This window comes from Polypterus senegalus, chromosome 9, assembly GCF_016835505.1.
Source record: "Polypterus senegalus isolate Bchr_013 chromosome 9, ASM1683550v1, whole genome shotgun sequence".
NCBI classification, from domain to species: Eukaryota; Metazoa; Chordata; class Cladistia; order Polypteriformes; family Polypteridae; genus Polypterus; species Polypterus senegalus.
Genome location: NC_053162.1, coordinates 174,275,827 through 174,293,564, shown reverse-complemented (window position 1 = coordinate 174,293,564; position 17,738 = coordinate 174,275,827). Strand labels below are relative to the sequence as shown.

Below are 17,738 nucleotides of genomic sequence, written 5' to 3'. Positions count from 1 at the left end.
TTACTGGTAATGAATAATTGCATAATTAGTGGGTCTGGCACTGAAGTAGCTGCAGCCTTTCATCGTTCCGTGATCTTTGCTCAGGTGTCTGCTCCGCTTATTTATCATTTATCATTTATATAAATTTAATATAAATTTATCATTTATATAAATTAAATATAAATTTATCATTTTTAGGATACAATAAAGGCAGCAAACTGCATAGAAAAAGGGCAAAATAATAGGAATCAAAAAAGGGAGGCAATATCAAAAAATAAAGACTTCTACGTGTAAAATCATACTACTGCGCTTTTCTGAATGTACAATAAGAAGAGAATAAACCAATCAGCCGATTTAAATGGGATCAATAATCCTCAGTTGTTATCACTGATTATGAATCTGGTTAGAACAAAAATCTGCAGCCACAGGGGTGTCCATAGGACCGAGTTTGGGAGCCGCTCATTTAGAAGATACACACACCACAACATTGAAGTCTGTGCTAAGAAGGCTCCATCTTGTTTTATGCTGCTTTTAAATATGAATGTTGGTTTTCTGTTTGGCTGGCATGGTGGCGCAGTGGTGGCGCTGCTGCCTCACAGTTTGCATGCCTGTGTGGGTTTCCTCCGGGTGCTCTGGTTTCTTCCCACAGTCCAAAGACATGCAGGTTGGGTGAACTGGTGACACCAGACTGGCCCTAGTGTGTGTGTGTGTGTGTGTTTGTTTGCACCCTGTCCAGTGTTTGTTCCTGCCTTGCACCCTATGCATGCTGGGTTGGGCTCCAGTGGCTGACTGACCTTTTTTATTTTTTTTTTAGTTCCACAGATATTTGTGTTGGGTCCACCGGCAGCTGGAAAAAAGACAATAGTAAGTAGCGTTAATAATTCTTGTAGTGAAAATGTGTTTTTATTTTTGATTCTTCTTGTTTCTTCATAACCTGCAGAAATCGTTCACCTTTAAGGCTGATTTATTCTTCTGCTCTGCCATCACCCATATAGCCTATGGCATGCATAAGGCATGCCCAGGGCTGCCAGGCCCTTAAAAAATGTATAGCCCAAGAGTAGCTTAAAAATAGTGTAGTTGGCCAAACAAATCAGAACCCAATCCATGGCTTAGCCAAAGTTACAAACTGAAAAGCAGGGGAGGGCAGCACTGATAGTAAAGCATTATGTTCATCCTGCTGAAGGTTTGACAAGAGACGATCAAAGGTTCAACAGAATTGGAAAAGTTGAAGAGCTGCCTAAGAAAGTACAGGATAGCAGGTTGAGGTGGTATGGAGATGTGATGAGGAGAAGGACCATGAATATGGGGGCCAAAGGAGTGATGGGAATGGAAGTCCAGGGGAAGAGAAAGTGAGGGAGGACAAAGTGGAGGTGAACTGATAAAATAAAAGAAGATCTGATGGAAAAAAAAGTCTGACTGGTGGGGAGGTGCAGGACCGAGCTGTTTGGAGAAGGATGTTGAAACACAATGACCACCCCACACACAAGTTGGAAAAGATGAAGAAGAAGAACAAGAAAGTACATCTTAATAGTGTGAACAGCAGGGAAAGGAGAGTCAGATAAATGAAAAACATGGTAAGAATGTGGAAGAGGGCTGTTGCTTTTGAAAATACCACATTGAGCTTAGAAACGTAGCCCAATAAACCACAAGCCACAAAAACGGGACAAATACGTTCGTCAACGGTAGAAAATGTGAATGTGTAGCAAGGGGAGCGGTGATCCCAGAGGGCAAAAACTGCCCACTTTTTGATGGATCATTCACTGATCAAGAGTTCGGGCAGATGCTTGCAGTGTGGGTCGACGCAGAAGTATATACTGATTTTAACGTCGTCCGCTACGCCGCTAGCGCAGTGCAGAGACAATTGTGTCTGTGGTTAATGAAATGGGCTTCAGTGTCTTGTCCACATGTTGGGGAGCCCAGTCCTTGTAAGTCCCTACTTTAGTGTTTCCAATGTTTATTGATTATGCAGTAACACGTACACAGAATGTTCATTTTATTAGGTGACCGTGTCGTCGTTGTTTTTGTTTCTTCATGAACTTGCAGAAATTGTTCACCTTTTATGGCTGATGTATACTTCTGCTGTGCCGTCACCCATATAGCCTATGGCATAACATACAGCAAGACCATTTAAAGCACGGAGTCTGGGACCAGCTATTTGTTTATGTGTAAATCTGAGTGAGAAAGTACAGAGCTGAATATTTAAGTTGTCATGAACAATAAAACATCCATCCATTATCCAACCTGCTATATCCTAACTACAGGGTCACGGGGGTCTGCTGGAGCCAATCCCAGCCAACACAGGGCACAAGGCAGGAAACAAAGCCCCGGCAAGGGCGCCAGCCCACCGCAGGGCGCACACACTAGGGTCAATTTTAGGATTGCCAATGCACCTAACCTGCATGTCTTTGGACTGTGGGAAGAAACTGGAGCACCCGGAGGAAACCCACGCAGACACGGGGAGAACATGCAAACTCCACGCAGGGAGGACCCAGGAAGCGAACCCTGGTAACAGTAAAACAACAACATTTATTTCTAGAGTACATTTTCATACAAATGGTGGAGCTCAAAGTGCTTTACATGAAGAAGAAAGAGACAAAAGACAACATAAATAAGAAAATAGAATTAGGGAACATAATAATTAACATAGAATTAAAGTAAGGTCCGATGGTCAGGGAGGACAGAAAAAAAAAAAAAAACTCCAGAGGGCTGGAAAAAAAAAATCAAATCTGCAGGGGTACCAAGGCAACGAGACCACCAAGCCATCTCTAGGCATTCTAGTGTACCTAACATAAATGATCTCAATCAGTTCTCATGGTATTCAGGGTTCACATGGAAGAACTTGATGATGACGGTCATGTGGACTTCTGGCCTTTGATCCATGAAGGCGGCATGGCAGTGGGCTCTAGTCAGACGTAACTATGAGTGTATCCCAAACAGTAACCCTGCAGCACTAAAAATGGACTCTTGTCCAAATAAACATACATACATACATACAGTCATCACCGATTCTGTGGACAGCAGGAGACACTTAGCAGGGGCAGACATACCATAAGGGTGTTGTGGGTGGCTGACAGCAAGACGCCTTTTCACCAAAACCCCTACACAATCAATGAAACAATCTCATATCTGAATGGCAAAATGACCAAGGAGGACCCCAAAAAACTTTGATGCAACAAAGCAGTATGAGCATGGCAAAATCAAGAGTAAGAAACACACCGCCGCATTAAATGACTCTTATTATTAAAAGTGCGATTGACTGTCTGTTAAGGTGCCAAGTCACCCAGGGGCCTGTTGCGGATCTTAATCTGGCCTTGACGTGCATGATAGAGAGATGAGAAATATCCTATGGATGGAGAAAACCAACAGTGCCACACTGACGGAGTTGATCAGGATGTGGTTGTTGCGTACTAATAGTATGGAGAGTCGTCATGGCACACATTAGGCCTCACGATCTGAGCAAAACATTTTGTCACAAAATCTGGGAAGGTTTTGGCTAATTAAGTGTACGCGTGTGTGTGTGTTTTTTCTTCCCAGTAGTGGAGGAATACCCAATGACAGGTTAAGAAAGTTCTGGAATATTTCAGATATTCGATGGGGCACTGGCATCAGGTGAAAATCTGCAAAAGAACCAAATTTCTTTTCACATACAGTTGCACCAAATTGACCTTAAAATTTGTTTCTCGTTCCATTTTGAAAATGAAAAACAGAACTGGGAGAAAAAGAGAACATGGGTGTCATCTAGATGGTAGACAGGAAGTGATGTAATGGGTTGGTAGAATTCTGGGAACCGGAAATGACATCAGATGGAGAGGGGATCTTGAGGACTGGAAGAGGAAGTGATGCTGTCTGTCTTCTGAGGACTAGAAGTGGCTTTAGACTGAGGATTCGTCAGCTGGTCTGCAGGGAAGGAGGAGAAAAAGGGCAGTGCCAACCCCTGGCCTGGCGGGATCATGCAGGTTTTTGAGCCCATAAACAGTCTCCCAAGTGCATATCTATATCTATCTATCTATCTATCTATCTATCTATCTATCTGTCTATTATATAGTGCCTTTCATATCTATCTATCTCTATCTATTGTATAGTGCCTTTCATATCTATCTATCTCTATCTATTATATAGTGCCTTTCATATCTATCTATCTATTATATAGTGCCTTTCATATCTATCTATCTATCTATCTATCTATCTATCTATCTATTATATGGTGCCTTTCATATCTATCTATCTATCTATCTATCTATCTATCTATCTATCTATCTATCTATCTATCTATCTATCTATGTTCATTCCATCTAACATCTACCTGTAGGACCCTTACATCTCCAAATAGGATATCACACAGTTTTCTGTCCATGAAAATTGCAAACAGAAAGGAGAACAGGGCATGGCCTGCTGGAAGTTCTACTCCCAACTTCAAATGATTCAGCTTTATGGTCCGATTATGGACCCCACTCTTGAGCTGCAGGTACTAACATGAAATGGTCTGAAACAGTGACCCTGCAAACTCTGTGCACCTCACAGGACCCCCGCAAAGTACGTCTTCACAGCTGGTCACACTCCCACCCCTGTTGAGATGTTTGTGGTTGAGCTGAGATGATTTCACTCTTACCATACATGACCAGAAAGAAATCTGCATGGCTTCTTTTGAACCCTGGACTTTCCTGCACTTCTCTCTAATTTGTAAAGTACCTTTTGCAATTGAAATGAGGCTTGGTGAAATAAAACTTATTTTAATTGAAAATGATGCCAAAAAAAAATACATCTTAGTGTAACCTGATAGAAAATGTCTTTATTTCTCATATAAAAAGCAAAAGCTTAAACAGTGTGTGGTAATATTTAGAAAACAATTTTCACTTTTCCAAAATTTCAAAGTATAATTTGTCTTGTGTGATCATATTCTCCCCTTATAGCAAGTATTACGATTTCAAGCCCTTGTCCTGAACTCATTGTGTATTTTTATTTATTTTTTTTTTTTTTAGGCTAAAATGTTATGTGAACAATTGGGTGCAACTTACATTAGCCCTGACAACTTGCTGGCCCAGGATAGCAACGTAGTCAAAGAAGCACTGGAGTTCCATAACAAGAAGCAGGTGAGGTGACAGAAATCACTACATCGTTGGACTGCTCTCATTATGGAGCTAATTGTTTAAAATTGTAATTGAAGATCAGATGTTTTTTATTAAATGACACCAAGAACACAACTATAACTTTAACTTCGCTGGTGAAAATCCTCCAGGGCCTCAGGGAACTACTTTATGCAGCCATTAACACGTGGTATACCGCATCCACCTTGAAGAAAGGACAAGTGTCAGTGGGTCTATCTGGTTACTTTGTCATTCCAACAGATGGCGCATCACAAACTTTAACACTGCTTTTACAAATCCCATACTAAATGACATATAACAGTGACATATGCATTGCATTTGTTATTTTAATAGTGGCGCATCATACATATCAGCACTACTTTAATGAATCCCATACCAAATGGCATATAACTGAGAAAATGCATTGTATATTTCATTCCAACAGATGGTGCATCACAAACATTTGTAGTTATAAAATGCATTATGTGGCTACTTGGGGATCACTGAGCTCCAACCTCTAGACTCAACTACACAAAGACAAGTCCTGGGTTCAAATACACTTATTTTCACAAAAATATCTTGGGCAGGCTTCTACTTGGCAGCATCTAATCCAATTTGTTTTGTTTCCTTTTCTTTCTCCTCCACTCCTCTCAGACGAGCATTGTCTTTCTCCTCTTCCGACTCAGGTAGAGTGGAAGGCTCGTATGTTTTTTTTTTTTTTTTAAAACCTGACCAGGGAGTCACTTCCAGTGCCCAAACCATTATCTCCAGGAATTACTTCCATGACGGGCAGAACCACACTGCATAAGGATATTCCTCTCCCAATAGCTCCCCCTGCTGGTCCCCACGGAACCCAACAGGACCACAACTCCCATGTTTCCCTGCAGCCGTCCATATAGGTGCTCACCATAAGGGATGCTGCCACCCAGTGTATTGGGGAATGACCTGCACATGGGAGGCACATTGGCACTGCCCTGCATCACTTGTGATGATCAATTTTGTCACCTTGGCCTGTCACACTTGTTCCCAAACAGTCCCCCAGATTGATGTTTACTTGATTACGTTGACCTCCTTTGTAAGTCGCTTTGGATAAAAGTGTCTGCTGCAGAGATAAATGTAAATATAAGCATATACTGTATATATAAACTGTCCCCGAATCTGGTGGTGCGAGTATCAAAGGTCCTTCACTTTTTGCTCCGCTGAAGAGTGAGAATACAGAATGGCTGAGCTCTTTAATGACTGGCACTGGGCTTTGTAAATGTCCTGTACAGAACACACGTGGCTGCCAGAAATATTCAGTGCCATCTCCAGTACCCTCTGCAGTGCTTTATAATCTTGAGCCACACAGGTGCCGTACCGTCCACTGTACGTTTGGAGAAGTTTGTGAGAACAGATGGGGAATTGTGAGCTCTCCTCACCGATGAGCCTTCCTGTTGTATGCGCTGCACTTGATCAGTTGTGGTCACTTGAAGAAAGTTAAAGCTGCCCTCCCTTTTAACAGCATCCTCTGTGAAGTAGATAGGAGTGTGGACTGTAACCAGCTCCTTGGGTGTGCTGACATTAGTGGGTGTAGCACCATTGAATCAGAAGGTCCGTGATGAGGCCTTATGATTGTGGCGTCATCGGCAGATTCTAATGATGGAGCTGGAGCTGCGTTTGACCCTGTAGCCCTCTACGTGTGGTGAGCCCCTGTACTGTATGATGAATGCCGATCAGCTCATGCTGGGGTCTGTTGCTTAAAGAAGTTTAAAGTCCTAGTGTACTGGTCAGCCTTCATGGTATGGCTGAGCTGTTGTCCATAAATAGGAGTGCAGCATAGCCGTTTTTGTTATCCAGGTGTGCCATGATGGTATGAAGTGCGAGGCATATGGCATCCGTGCAGACGGGCGTTGATCACAACAGTCATCCTGAGTAGAAGGTTGTATTCCCAGACACGGACATCCTTGCGTTTTTTTTCCCCCTTGTTCACAAAGCCAATGGTGTATCTTCTTTGACTGTTTTGTGCAAGTAAACGTATTTGTGTCTGGAGGTGTGTGAGACCTAAGGCATGAGCCATATTTGGCAAGACCTTTAAGATAAGTGTTAATGCTATTAAATGATGATAGTATTTCTCTTCCATCTTTGAATTTTTAAGCAGCAGCAGATCAGAAACTACAGCAAATATAAAAAGCTTGAAGAGCCAATCCCAATGGTTTAATTATTTTAATTATCATCCTCTTTCAGATTTTCTGAAAAAAAAAGGGGAAAGAAAAAAAAAAAGCCATTAAAGGATGCCCATTTGGGTTAAACTGATTAAAAAACTGAGATGGAAGGAAAGATAAAAGGCCATCTATGCCAGTGTTAATTAACAGAGCTGAGACGACCATTTGAGAGCTGGGAGTTTGCTGGAATAAGATGGAGCTTTCCGTGTGCAGCACAATCCCTTTTTCTCTGGCAGCGCTTGGCCTGCTTAGCTTTGATTCCTTCCTAAAGCTTCCTCACCTAAATTGAGGACATGGAGAGTGGGGCTTGTTTCAGATAGGGGGCTCTGTACCCTGAAGCTCTTGGGGGAATGTGTTGTGATGAGAGCTCCTGGAGTGCCACTGATTAGCAGGTCCTTCACCAGGACTAAACTGGCGTGGCGAGGTGTCTGATAAACTGCCACTTCTGGTGGCAATTCTACTCCTCCATATTCAATATGGGTGCCTGATGCTCTGGAGCAGGGGGTTCCCAACCTTTTCTACGTCCTGAACCCCCTCAGAAATGTTTGCTTGATATTTGCACCCCTTACAAAAGTAATCTCGCATTCGAGGATGAAGAAATCAAATGTCTCATTTTTGGACCACATACAGGTGAACAAACTGAACTCAAAGAAACACATAGGCTTGTAACTGCGTGCATAAAATTTAAATAGTTCAAAAAGTTTTCCCCCCACTCTGTTAAGAATTTTAAAAACAAATTCCATCACTTTTCTACATAGTCACCTTCCTTTGCGATGCAATTGTCCCAGTCACATGACACGAGCAATTACTGTTCCTCCCACCTTCACTGTTTCCAATGAAAATAAACTTTTTGAATGTCCCTCATGAATAGTCATTTAACTAGAAGTTTCCCCCATGAAGCTTTGACACTCCATTGATGATACCGGTGGTTAGGGTATCCTGCGTAACATCAAATGCTCTGAGGATGTGACACACAATCGACAATCGAAGGGTTTATGGGATTTAAAACAAACCCCCCAATTTAAGCTGTAGGTGTTGTCACGCCGCTAACCAGTGAAACACAGTTGACGAGCTTTGCACCCCTGATTACACCTGCACTGCAGTTCAAAAACAGATGCGCCACACCGTTGAAATTGATGCGCTGCTGCCAGGACTGCCAGCAGAACAGGTGGGTTGAGTGTGGGCAGCAGGTGTTGCATCCAATTTGGTCCCCCTTGCCAACCACTGGCAAAGAAATACCAAACAGACTTGGAAATCGGTGATGTTTCATGGTCAGGGCTTGCATGGAATTCAATACAAGACCTCACCCTTCTCTGCAGATCCTTTTAAGGACCAAATTCCATTTTCTTTAATAAAAATAAATTTCCTTTACGAGTGCATACTCCTGCATAAAGGAACCCACGAGAAGGCCCATTTCTGCGGCTCATTCACATGTGACAATTGTGTGCCCAATGCCTGATTCTTGTCATATCATGGAACAGGAGCACCGACTAATAAATGACCTTACAAATAACGGCACACTGCAAGACACCGATTGCCACGCACACCTCATTCAATATTGGCGAATTGTGACACAGCGTTCCTCTTTGGCGCACTCCATGAAATGCCAATCTCGTACTCCCTGAGGGTGCGGACATCCCAGATTGGGAACCCCTTCTCTGGGAGAAACGCAGGCTATGTGCTGTACTGCAGCATTTCTCAACCTTTTTTTGGTGTTGTGACCCACTTTTTCCCATGTAAGTAGGTTCTTAACCCACCAGTGGGTTGGGTGTCGCCCTTGGTGATTTGAGTGTTGATAGTCAGAATGTCCGTCCTTGGTAATTTGAGATCGATCATCAAAGCTGAGGTGGGATAGAGTGCAGTTATTGGATTACTAACCCACAATACCATTGTAAACGGTGGCAATTCATGTCCCTCCCCAGGACCCAGTGCTTGAGAAACACTGCGTATCGGCATGGAGTTGACTGCTTTTGTCACACGTTGGTTAAAATCAAGGCTGCTTTGAGACTCCCACAGACCCTTGTGTGACTTCTCTCCTTAACAGAGAGCTGATCAAACTTTTAACACAGCAGCGCACAGACTCCAGGTTGTTTAATGCAGTCGTTTCAAGTCACAGACGCTCCACTGTTTTATCGATCTGGGCTGTCACCTTTGTCACCAGTGATCGTTTTGGTGTGCGGATACTCTCATCGCTTCATTATCTCCTTTAGTCATTTCGCTTTGCAGATACTCGATTGTTTCATCGTGTGGGACGGGGAGTCTTCCTTGGTGATTTCAATTCGCATTTACTGATTTGTTCCCCTTGGGTGTTTTGTAGCATTGATACTTGATTGTTTCATTGAGAATGGGGGTTCCCCTCAACTTGTGGATACTCCAGCGCTTCACTGGGTGGGAGTGGGGGCAGCGGGGTTTCCCCTTGATTATTTTGACACATGAATACAGGGAGTCCTCAGGTTACAACGTTTCGAGTTTACGACTCTCACTCTCAATTGAGACATGAGTGTTTTGGCTTACGCCATTAGCATCGTACTTACAGACTACGTGGGCGAACTAGTTTGGTTGCGCGCAGTGGAAGGATACGCAGTAATGCAGCGTATGAGTGAGGGAGTTGGCGAACTAGTTTTGTTGCGCGTGGAGGAAGTGGTCCGTTTGCGTGGCTGTGTTTGGCGACTATGTGGCCCTTACCATGGCTCCTAAACGAAAGTCAGAGTCTTCAGATGGCAGAGCTTCGAAGAAGAGGAAAGCCATCATGATGGAAGTGAAATTAGACATTGTAAAGAGATCCGAAGGAAGGAAGAAAGATAAGGAATTTTTTTACACTCATTTTTTCTCTTACTACAGTACGGTGTTCAGTACAATATATTTATGTCCTTTTCCTTTTTCTGTGGCTTAGTTGTGTTTTTATGTTCTAGATTATGATTTTGCAAATGTGTTAGGATAGGTAAGTGACTTAGGCTAGGGTGTGTTTCGACCTACACCATAAATTCGGGTTACATCACTGTTGTAGGAACAGAACTGTCGTAAACCCAAGGACACCCTGTACTTGATTGTTTCATGGAGTGGGAATCTTCCTTGGTCGTTTCAGTTTGTGGGTATTCGATTGTTTCATTGAGTGGCGTCACCTTTGATCATTTGGCTGTGTGGATACTTTATGTGGGGGGTGAAGTTTGCTCCCCCTTGGACATTTTCATTTACAGATACTTGATTGTTTGTTTAAGTGTGAAGTGAGGTGACTGCAGTGGGCTGGCACCCTGCCCGGGGTTTGTTTCCTGCCTTGCGCCCCGTGTTGGCTGGGATTGGCTCCAGCAGACCCCCATGACCCTGTAGTTAGTTAATTTTGGAGCTGGGCCAGAAGAAGATGAAGATTTGCTGCATGTGTATCTGTGTGTACAATGCCGGTCAAAAGTTTTCGAACACCTCAGTTTTTCCATTTTTTCTTCATCTGAAATGCAGTGAATAACCTGAAATGGTGAAAAGGTAAGCTGTAATCTGCCAGAGGTTTAAATTTAAAGTTTGGGTTAGCAAAAACTGAAAAAAGGGAGATTTCAGAATATTACAAATGGGCTGTCTTCAGGGAACAGCTCATAGGTTTACAAACTACAGATGGTCTGCAGCAATTAAAGTAAAGTAAGCCTTGCGAGTTGAGGCAAACAATTTGCACAGGTGTCCTAACTTCTGTCGGTTACTTAAAAACCCTCTGTGTGCCTTAAAGCAGCGCTGTAACAGACTGTGTTACTACACCCTCTGAAGTACGACCTGGACAATATTCCAGTGATAATGGCAAGAAAACAACAATTAACAAATGAAATGAGACCGAGCATTATTACCCATAGAGGTTTTGGCCTTTCTTTGAGAGAAATTGCATAAAATACGCAAAGTGTTGGTGAGTCCAGTGGTGTCCTACACAATCCAAAGGCAATTGGAAACTGTGATAGGCAAAGATCTGGCAGACCCCAAAGTCACTAGCCAATCAGAAGACTGAGTTTCTCAGGGTCACCATCTTGTGTGATCACAGGTGCCTCACAGCATAACAGCTTCAAGCACAGCTTAACAGTGCAGGTTGGGAAAAAAAAGCAAATGTCAGTGAAGAGGAGACTTTGTGCTGCAGGTTTGACAGGGTGAGTGGCAGCAAGAAAGCCATTCCTTAAAGGGCAAAACAGAGCCTTGAAATACCAGCTGTGGACCACTGCAGACTGGAAGAAAGTCTTATGCGCTGATGAGTCCAAATTTGAAATCTTCAGTTCATCACGCAGGGTGTTTGTAGGCCGTCGAGTTGGTGATGGTGATGGTAAGCGGTGTGTGACACCAACTGTCCAACATGGAGGGCAAAGTGTGATGGGCTGGGGTTGTTTTGCTGGAGGCAGAGTTGGTGATTTGCACAACGTGACTGGCATTCTGAATCTGAAAAGGGTTACCACAGTTTGGCTCTTATATCAACAAAAGATGCAGGCTACTTTGAGGAGTGAAAAATTTGAATACAATTTTACACACTTAATGACTTATTTAATTTATTTGTTCTGGGTCTTGATGTCATTAAATATAAAGACATTAAACTGTGTGCTTTCCCATTAAATCTGACATGTTCTAAAACTTTGGACTGGCAGTGTATGTGTGTATCTCAGGCCTGTAGCACATGTTATCTCCTACAAAACACAAACTACAGTATTCTTCATCATTCATGAATAGCTATTAGCAGTTCAAGTTGTGTAGTCATGTGGTATCAATCAGTTTTGAAGAAACCTGTTCCAACAAAGGTGTTTTGCATTTTAAACTTTATTTTAAAATAAGCCATTACATATATTAACAATCTGCCCTGTGTTGGCGCCCTGCCCGGGGTTTGTTTCCTGCCTTGTGCCCTGTGTTGGCTGGGATTGGCTCCAGCAGACCCCCGTGACCCTGTAGTTAGGATATAGGGGTTGGATAATAGATGGATATATTAACAATGAATCGACATTCCCTCCTGTCTTTGTTTCAGATGTCCTCCACTGCCATTGCGTCCCTGCCGACTGAGTTGTGTCTTTTCTGTTTAAATCCATGGCTATTCTGCTGCAAAATCACGCCTGTAGTTTTGGTTGTGAAGTATTCATATGTTATGTTTGCAGTGTGCTAATATGTGCCATAAATGAGTGGTGTATATCGTAATAGAAGGAGGACGCACATCTCACTGCACTTGGTATGGCTTTTGTTTTTAAGTACGCAGAAATTGTACATAACAGATTGCTTTAACTCTGAAATTCTGCATATACCACTTAAAAAAGTGACTATTGTAAAGTAGGTACGAACATAAAAAAAACGTAAGTAAAAAATAAAATATAAAAAGAATAAATAAAAGTAAAATAAAAGCTAAGAGAAATGACAAGCAGAACAAACAAAGAACGTGATTTAAAATTTAAAAACCAAAGGCAGACGTTGACGGCGCTGAAATGCGATGTGCTAGTGAGGCCGCTTTCAAAAAGCACATTTCGTCTGTTGATTAAGGTTTAAATGGCCTTTAAGTTGAGTTAATGATTAAATAATCTGTAGATTTAATAATAAAGGAATAATGCTATTAACTATTTTTAGTTTTCATAGGAAAAAGCAGTGGTTAATGTGAGTTGTTCTTTTAATTAAATGCGTAATCATTTTGCTGCATTATTCCGTGAGTTCTTCTTTTTCGCCTGATGCTTTGTTACATAAAGTATTCATATTATGCTGTTTATTGTCTTTTTTTTTGATACTGATCACCATACCAGTCACGCGGGAGTTTTGTAATAATAACCTGCTATGTAATACTCACAAGTGGCTTATGCACTTTATTGCCATTTAGGCCAGTAAGAAATGCTAAGCAAAGGTTTGCTAGAACTAAAGGAGGAGGTGCGGAAAGCCAACTTTTATGATTTCACCCATTCACGCTTTTCATTAATCCTAGAAGTTGAAATTTGAACTTTCTAAATAAACTACGGAGGGAAGCCGGAGTTAAGGGATTAAAACAAGACAGTATCTTAAAGAAATGCAGGCTATGTAATATTTAAAGAGGCAGTCTGGCAAAGATGTGTAGACCGCCACTCCCCCAGTAGCGGTTCTCCCACATGGCCCCCCAATCCCCTCTCAAGGTGACACATCAAAGCGGGCCAGCAGACACTCTCTGTCTCTGAAGCCAGCATGGAGCCGTTCCATTCCTGCACATCCTCAAAGACACCGGGCCGCTTTCCATACTGTATTGGTCAGTATCAGGCTCAGTGCTCTTACCCCTTGGGACTCTTGTCAAGAAAATAAAGCAAAATGAATAATAACAGTTCCCTGGAAAAAGGCCCATCTATCCTGCTTGCGTTTTTATTTGTCTACTCTTGTAGAAAAGGCTGTAAATTTTCTTTTGAAGTACAAAAAAATCAGAATTTTTAGATTGAATCTATGCTCTGCCGTTTGTTTATATATATATATATATATATATATTTTATTTTTTTTTCCCCTGTATGTGTCGTCTTTCAGGATATTCCCAATGTGCTGTGGATCAAGCTTGTGGAAGAGCGCCTGTCAAAAATGGACTGCATCAAACGGGTAAGAGCCATAATGCGAGAAGCAGGACTCCTGCCGTGCTGGTCACCTCCCTGATCTCAAGGTCAACATTTCAATATTTACCAGCTCCCGCTCCATTGGCGAGTTACGCCGCGGTGATTAGGGGGATTGAGAGAAATGGCGCAAATGAAGCCAGTTAATCCTGTCTGCTAAAGCCAACGCAATTATTAAGGTTTAGAAACAGTGTAATGTGGGGTAGGGCCGCCGAGGGGGCCATCGGGAGCCAAGGTGTAGCTGCAAGTACGAGAGCCACTTTCCAGCCCCAAGCACCTGCTGTTTCATTTGAAATGCAGGGCGGCTCGCTGCTGCTAATTTATACTGAAGGGGATTGAAAGATGCAACAATAAGGATTGCATAATTTTCGGAAGTATCTTCAATGCAGATGTAAAAATATACAGCGTTAGGATCACCGAAGAAGACAAGGTGCCCAGATTATGTGGAAACTGAATGAGTTAATAGCACCTTTTGCTTTCTATAAAATGGCCGGCCTGGCCGTGCCTCATATAATTATGACTAGCGTCTCTCTGAAGTCATCTGTTATTAGAACAAGGTGGATTGTTGGAGCTTCCATTACAATCATGACATCACAATGCGTTGATGTTTCACAAGAAGGGATTTCTAAAAAGGAAGGATGTTCTCCGCCAATGACTACTCAGGCAGACGTTACTTCGGGATTTGTGGCACAGGGCGGGACGGGTGAGAGACTGTAAATCACAATCGTGAGGCTTGAAAAGGCAGCGTTGTCGTAAACAGCCCACTGAGGTCTTCGCCACGCCCGATGCCATATTTGCTTTTCATTGCGCAATGTACATTTTGAGAAGGAGTCCATTAAACCAGTGACATACAGTGCCAATGTTCATCCTTCCCAGCATTCTCCCCATGTGTGAATCCGTGTTATAGCACCCTGTCCAGAATGCTTGACTCAATAACGATGGTGTGATTTCTGCCTCCCCTCAGAAGTCCGGGAAACAAATCAAAGGTTTGATTTGTTTCGAACCTTTTTCTTTTTGTAAAACTCGAGTTATGTGTATGGAGTGTTGTTTGATTATAAAAAAAAATCAATAAAATTACAATATGCAAAAAGAAAAAAAAGAAGTAACTAACTGCTGTGTATTCAGTCCTGAGTCGTCCCCTTCGTTCTGTGGGGAGTAGTGCCTAAGGACTGTGAGGTTATGAGTTCAGATCCCACTACAGACCCTCACTTCACCTGCCTGGGCGCCATTCTGAACCAAAGAAATGAATCCCGATTGTATCTCAAAGTTTGTGAGCTGCCTTGGATAAAGAAGTCGGTCAATACAAGTCAAATAAAGTAATTTAACGGAATATAACAGAGCGGCTCTGCTTCTTATTGGCTTAAATTACAGTACATGATATGGCCGTCTTAGTCATCAGACTGGAAAATTCTAAAACTATGAGGGACATTCAAAACGTTTCCACACTTCTTTTTTTTTTTTACTCTATTTATTAAGAATTTCAAAAACAAATAACATCACTTTTCTACATAGTCACCTTCCTTTGCAATGCAATTTTCCCAGCATTGTACCAACTTTTTAATGCCATCAGCAAAAAAATGTTTTTTGTTGAGTGCGTAGCCACTGATACACCGCTGCTTTCTTATCATCATCACATGTAGCCGGACATTTGGAACGCTGTGCATCTGTCACACTAGTACGGCCATTTTGAAACATTTCAATCCACTCATAGACGACTCTATGAGAGAGAGAGAGAAAGAGAAAGAACTTTATCCCCATACTGAGCACACATCCTGAGATGAATTTGTGCTCCCGGCGCACCTTCTGCCCACAAAAAGTGTAAGACAGAATGCTGTTCCTCTTTGGTGCAATTTATACGTTTTGCAGCCATCTTCACCACAGGGTGACAACTCTTATACTAAACTACATGGACAGCCGACTTGCCAGACAGAACTAGTCAAATGAAACTCTCAGACACGACCAATTACTACTCCTCCCACCTTCACCGTTTCCAATGAAAATATGAAAGTGTGTAAACTTTTTGAATGTCCCTTGTAAATTCCCCCCCGCCCAAGTTAACAAGGAATGTTTGGATTGTCCTCCTTGTGGACGAGTTGCACCACATTCCTTCTGGACAGTTCCAAATGTTAGTAGTGACCTAGTATTGCACTACCCACCTTTAGGCCTCGTGTGTATAAGGCATAAATGGATTTAGGGGATCGTCTTGAAGTCCTTACCTGTTTGATCTGGTTATGCAGGTCTTGACTCATAGAATAAAAGACCAATTCCCCTGGTTTGGACTTTGTTATGGTGACATTGTGTTGTGTAGCAGCCGAAAAGAGGAAGTTGGAAGAATGGAAAGGGCTTTAGAAGATAGAGGACTGAAGATAAAGACCATATATTTGAGGTTTAATAACCTGCAGGTAGAGTGATTGAAAAGAGTCGAAGTTTAAATACTGAGGATCAGTGGTAGATGAAGATGGAGAATTAGGTGCAGAGACAACCCATAGAGTGCAGGGTGGATGGAACAATTGGAAGAAGGTTTCAGGAGGATTGTGTGATTGAAGAGTTAAGGGGAAGGTTAAAGGTGAGGCTTTTAAGTCATAAGACCAGCAGTGATGTATGGAGCTGAAACACGGGCAGTAAAGGGAGAGCAGCAGGAGAAGCTGGATGTGGCAGAAATGAGAAAGTGGAGATGGATATGTGGAGCTGCAACAAAGGATAAAATAAGAAATGAGACAATCGGAGGTACAACAAAAGAGGGGGAGATACGAACGTATCTAACGAAGTACAGTAAAGTGGGTGGAAGTGGTATGGGCTTTTTTGGGTAAAAGAGTAATGGGAATGGAAGTACCGGGGGAAGCCAGAGCAGAGGTGGATGGAAAAAGTAAAAGAAGATCTGAAGGCAGAGGGCTAGAATGTTCAGAAGGTTCAGGATGGAGCTGTTTGGAGAAGGCTGATTAAGCACATCGACCCCACATACAAAAGGTAAAAGACGAATAGAAAGAAGAAGATGACCATAAATTGATTGATGTGTTTTGTTTGTTTTTTTATGTCACTGTATGTAAAGTTTGATTTTATGTATCAGGGTAACATTCCACTAGACCTCGGGAACAACACATAACAGATTTTACTTTGTCAACAGGCACATTCACGTGTGCCTCAATAACCCAGTTATTTGGAGAAACCTGATTTCTAAAATGCCATGTAAACTCTTATTCCAGTTTGAGAAGCCAGCATATTGGTCTCGGGGAGACCTGGCTAGCAGAGTCAGACTCCTCTGTGAGTAACCTGATTATGTGGCCATGTAAACCTTTAACTGGGTTACTCTTAAGGGTTTTTCAGTCTACACGTGTCCGATGCACTCTGTCAGCCTGCACGTTTGTTACATGGTTTTAGCAGCCATGAGCTGAAGCTTCCTCAAGATAAATTTCAGGACGCTAATGTTCAGACAATCACATTATTCCTTCTCATGGCTGAAATAATCTGTCTCAATATTGCAGAAATCGCTAAAGTTGTGTTGTTGAGATGAACGTACAGCGCTAAACTTGGCATCACAATCTCGAGGATTGTAGGGTAACACGTCAAAAGTAACATGCGCTACTTAGTCTTTGTGACCCGACATTTGCGCGATAGACATATGAGCGCCGACAAAATAGCGTCAAAATCGCGCTGACAAAATCTCGAAAGTTTCATTAAATATGAATTACTAGTTTAAAGCATATATAATAATGTTTATTTTAGAAGTCAATATTATGAGATGCGGCATGCCATCAGCACGGCACGCAGATAGTCCTTAAGATCACGCCCTGCATATGTAGGAAGAATTGCAGCAAGACGTCTTGATAGTTGAGCGTATTAAGACTTGCTGGCTGCCTGACTGCTGGTAATTCCGCTTTGTATACGACACATTATGCCAACCCTCGACTGAGTTATTTGTTCGCGGC

At 42.3% G+C, this 17,738-nt stretch overlaps 1 protein-coding gene across 1 annotated transcript in view; it reads left to right on the top strand.

The window, feature by feature from the left end:
- The window catches only part of ak8 (adenylate kinase 8), a 163,400-nt gene that overhangs the window by 15,588 nt on the left and 130,074 nt on the right, over window positions 1–17,738 (top strand). The window contains exons 4-6 of the mRNA XM_039764300.1: window positions 794–843; window positions 4,959–5,069; window positions 13,733–13,801. Coding sequence (XP_039620234.1) covers window positions 794–843; window positions 4,959–5,069; window positions 13,733–13,801 — 230 coding nt within the window. The remainder of the gene's footprint in view (window positions 1–793; window positions 844–4,958; window positions 5,070–13,732; window positions 13,802–17,738) is intronic.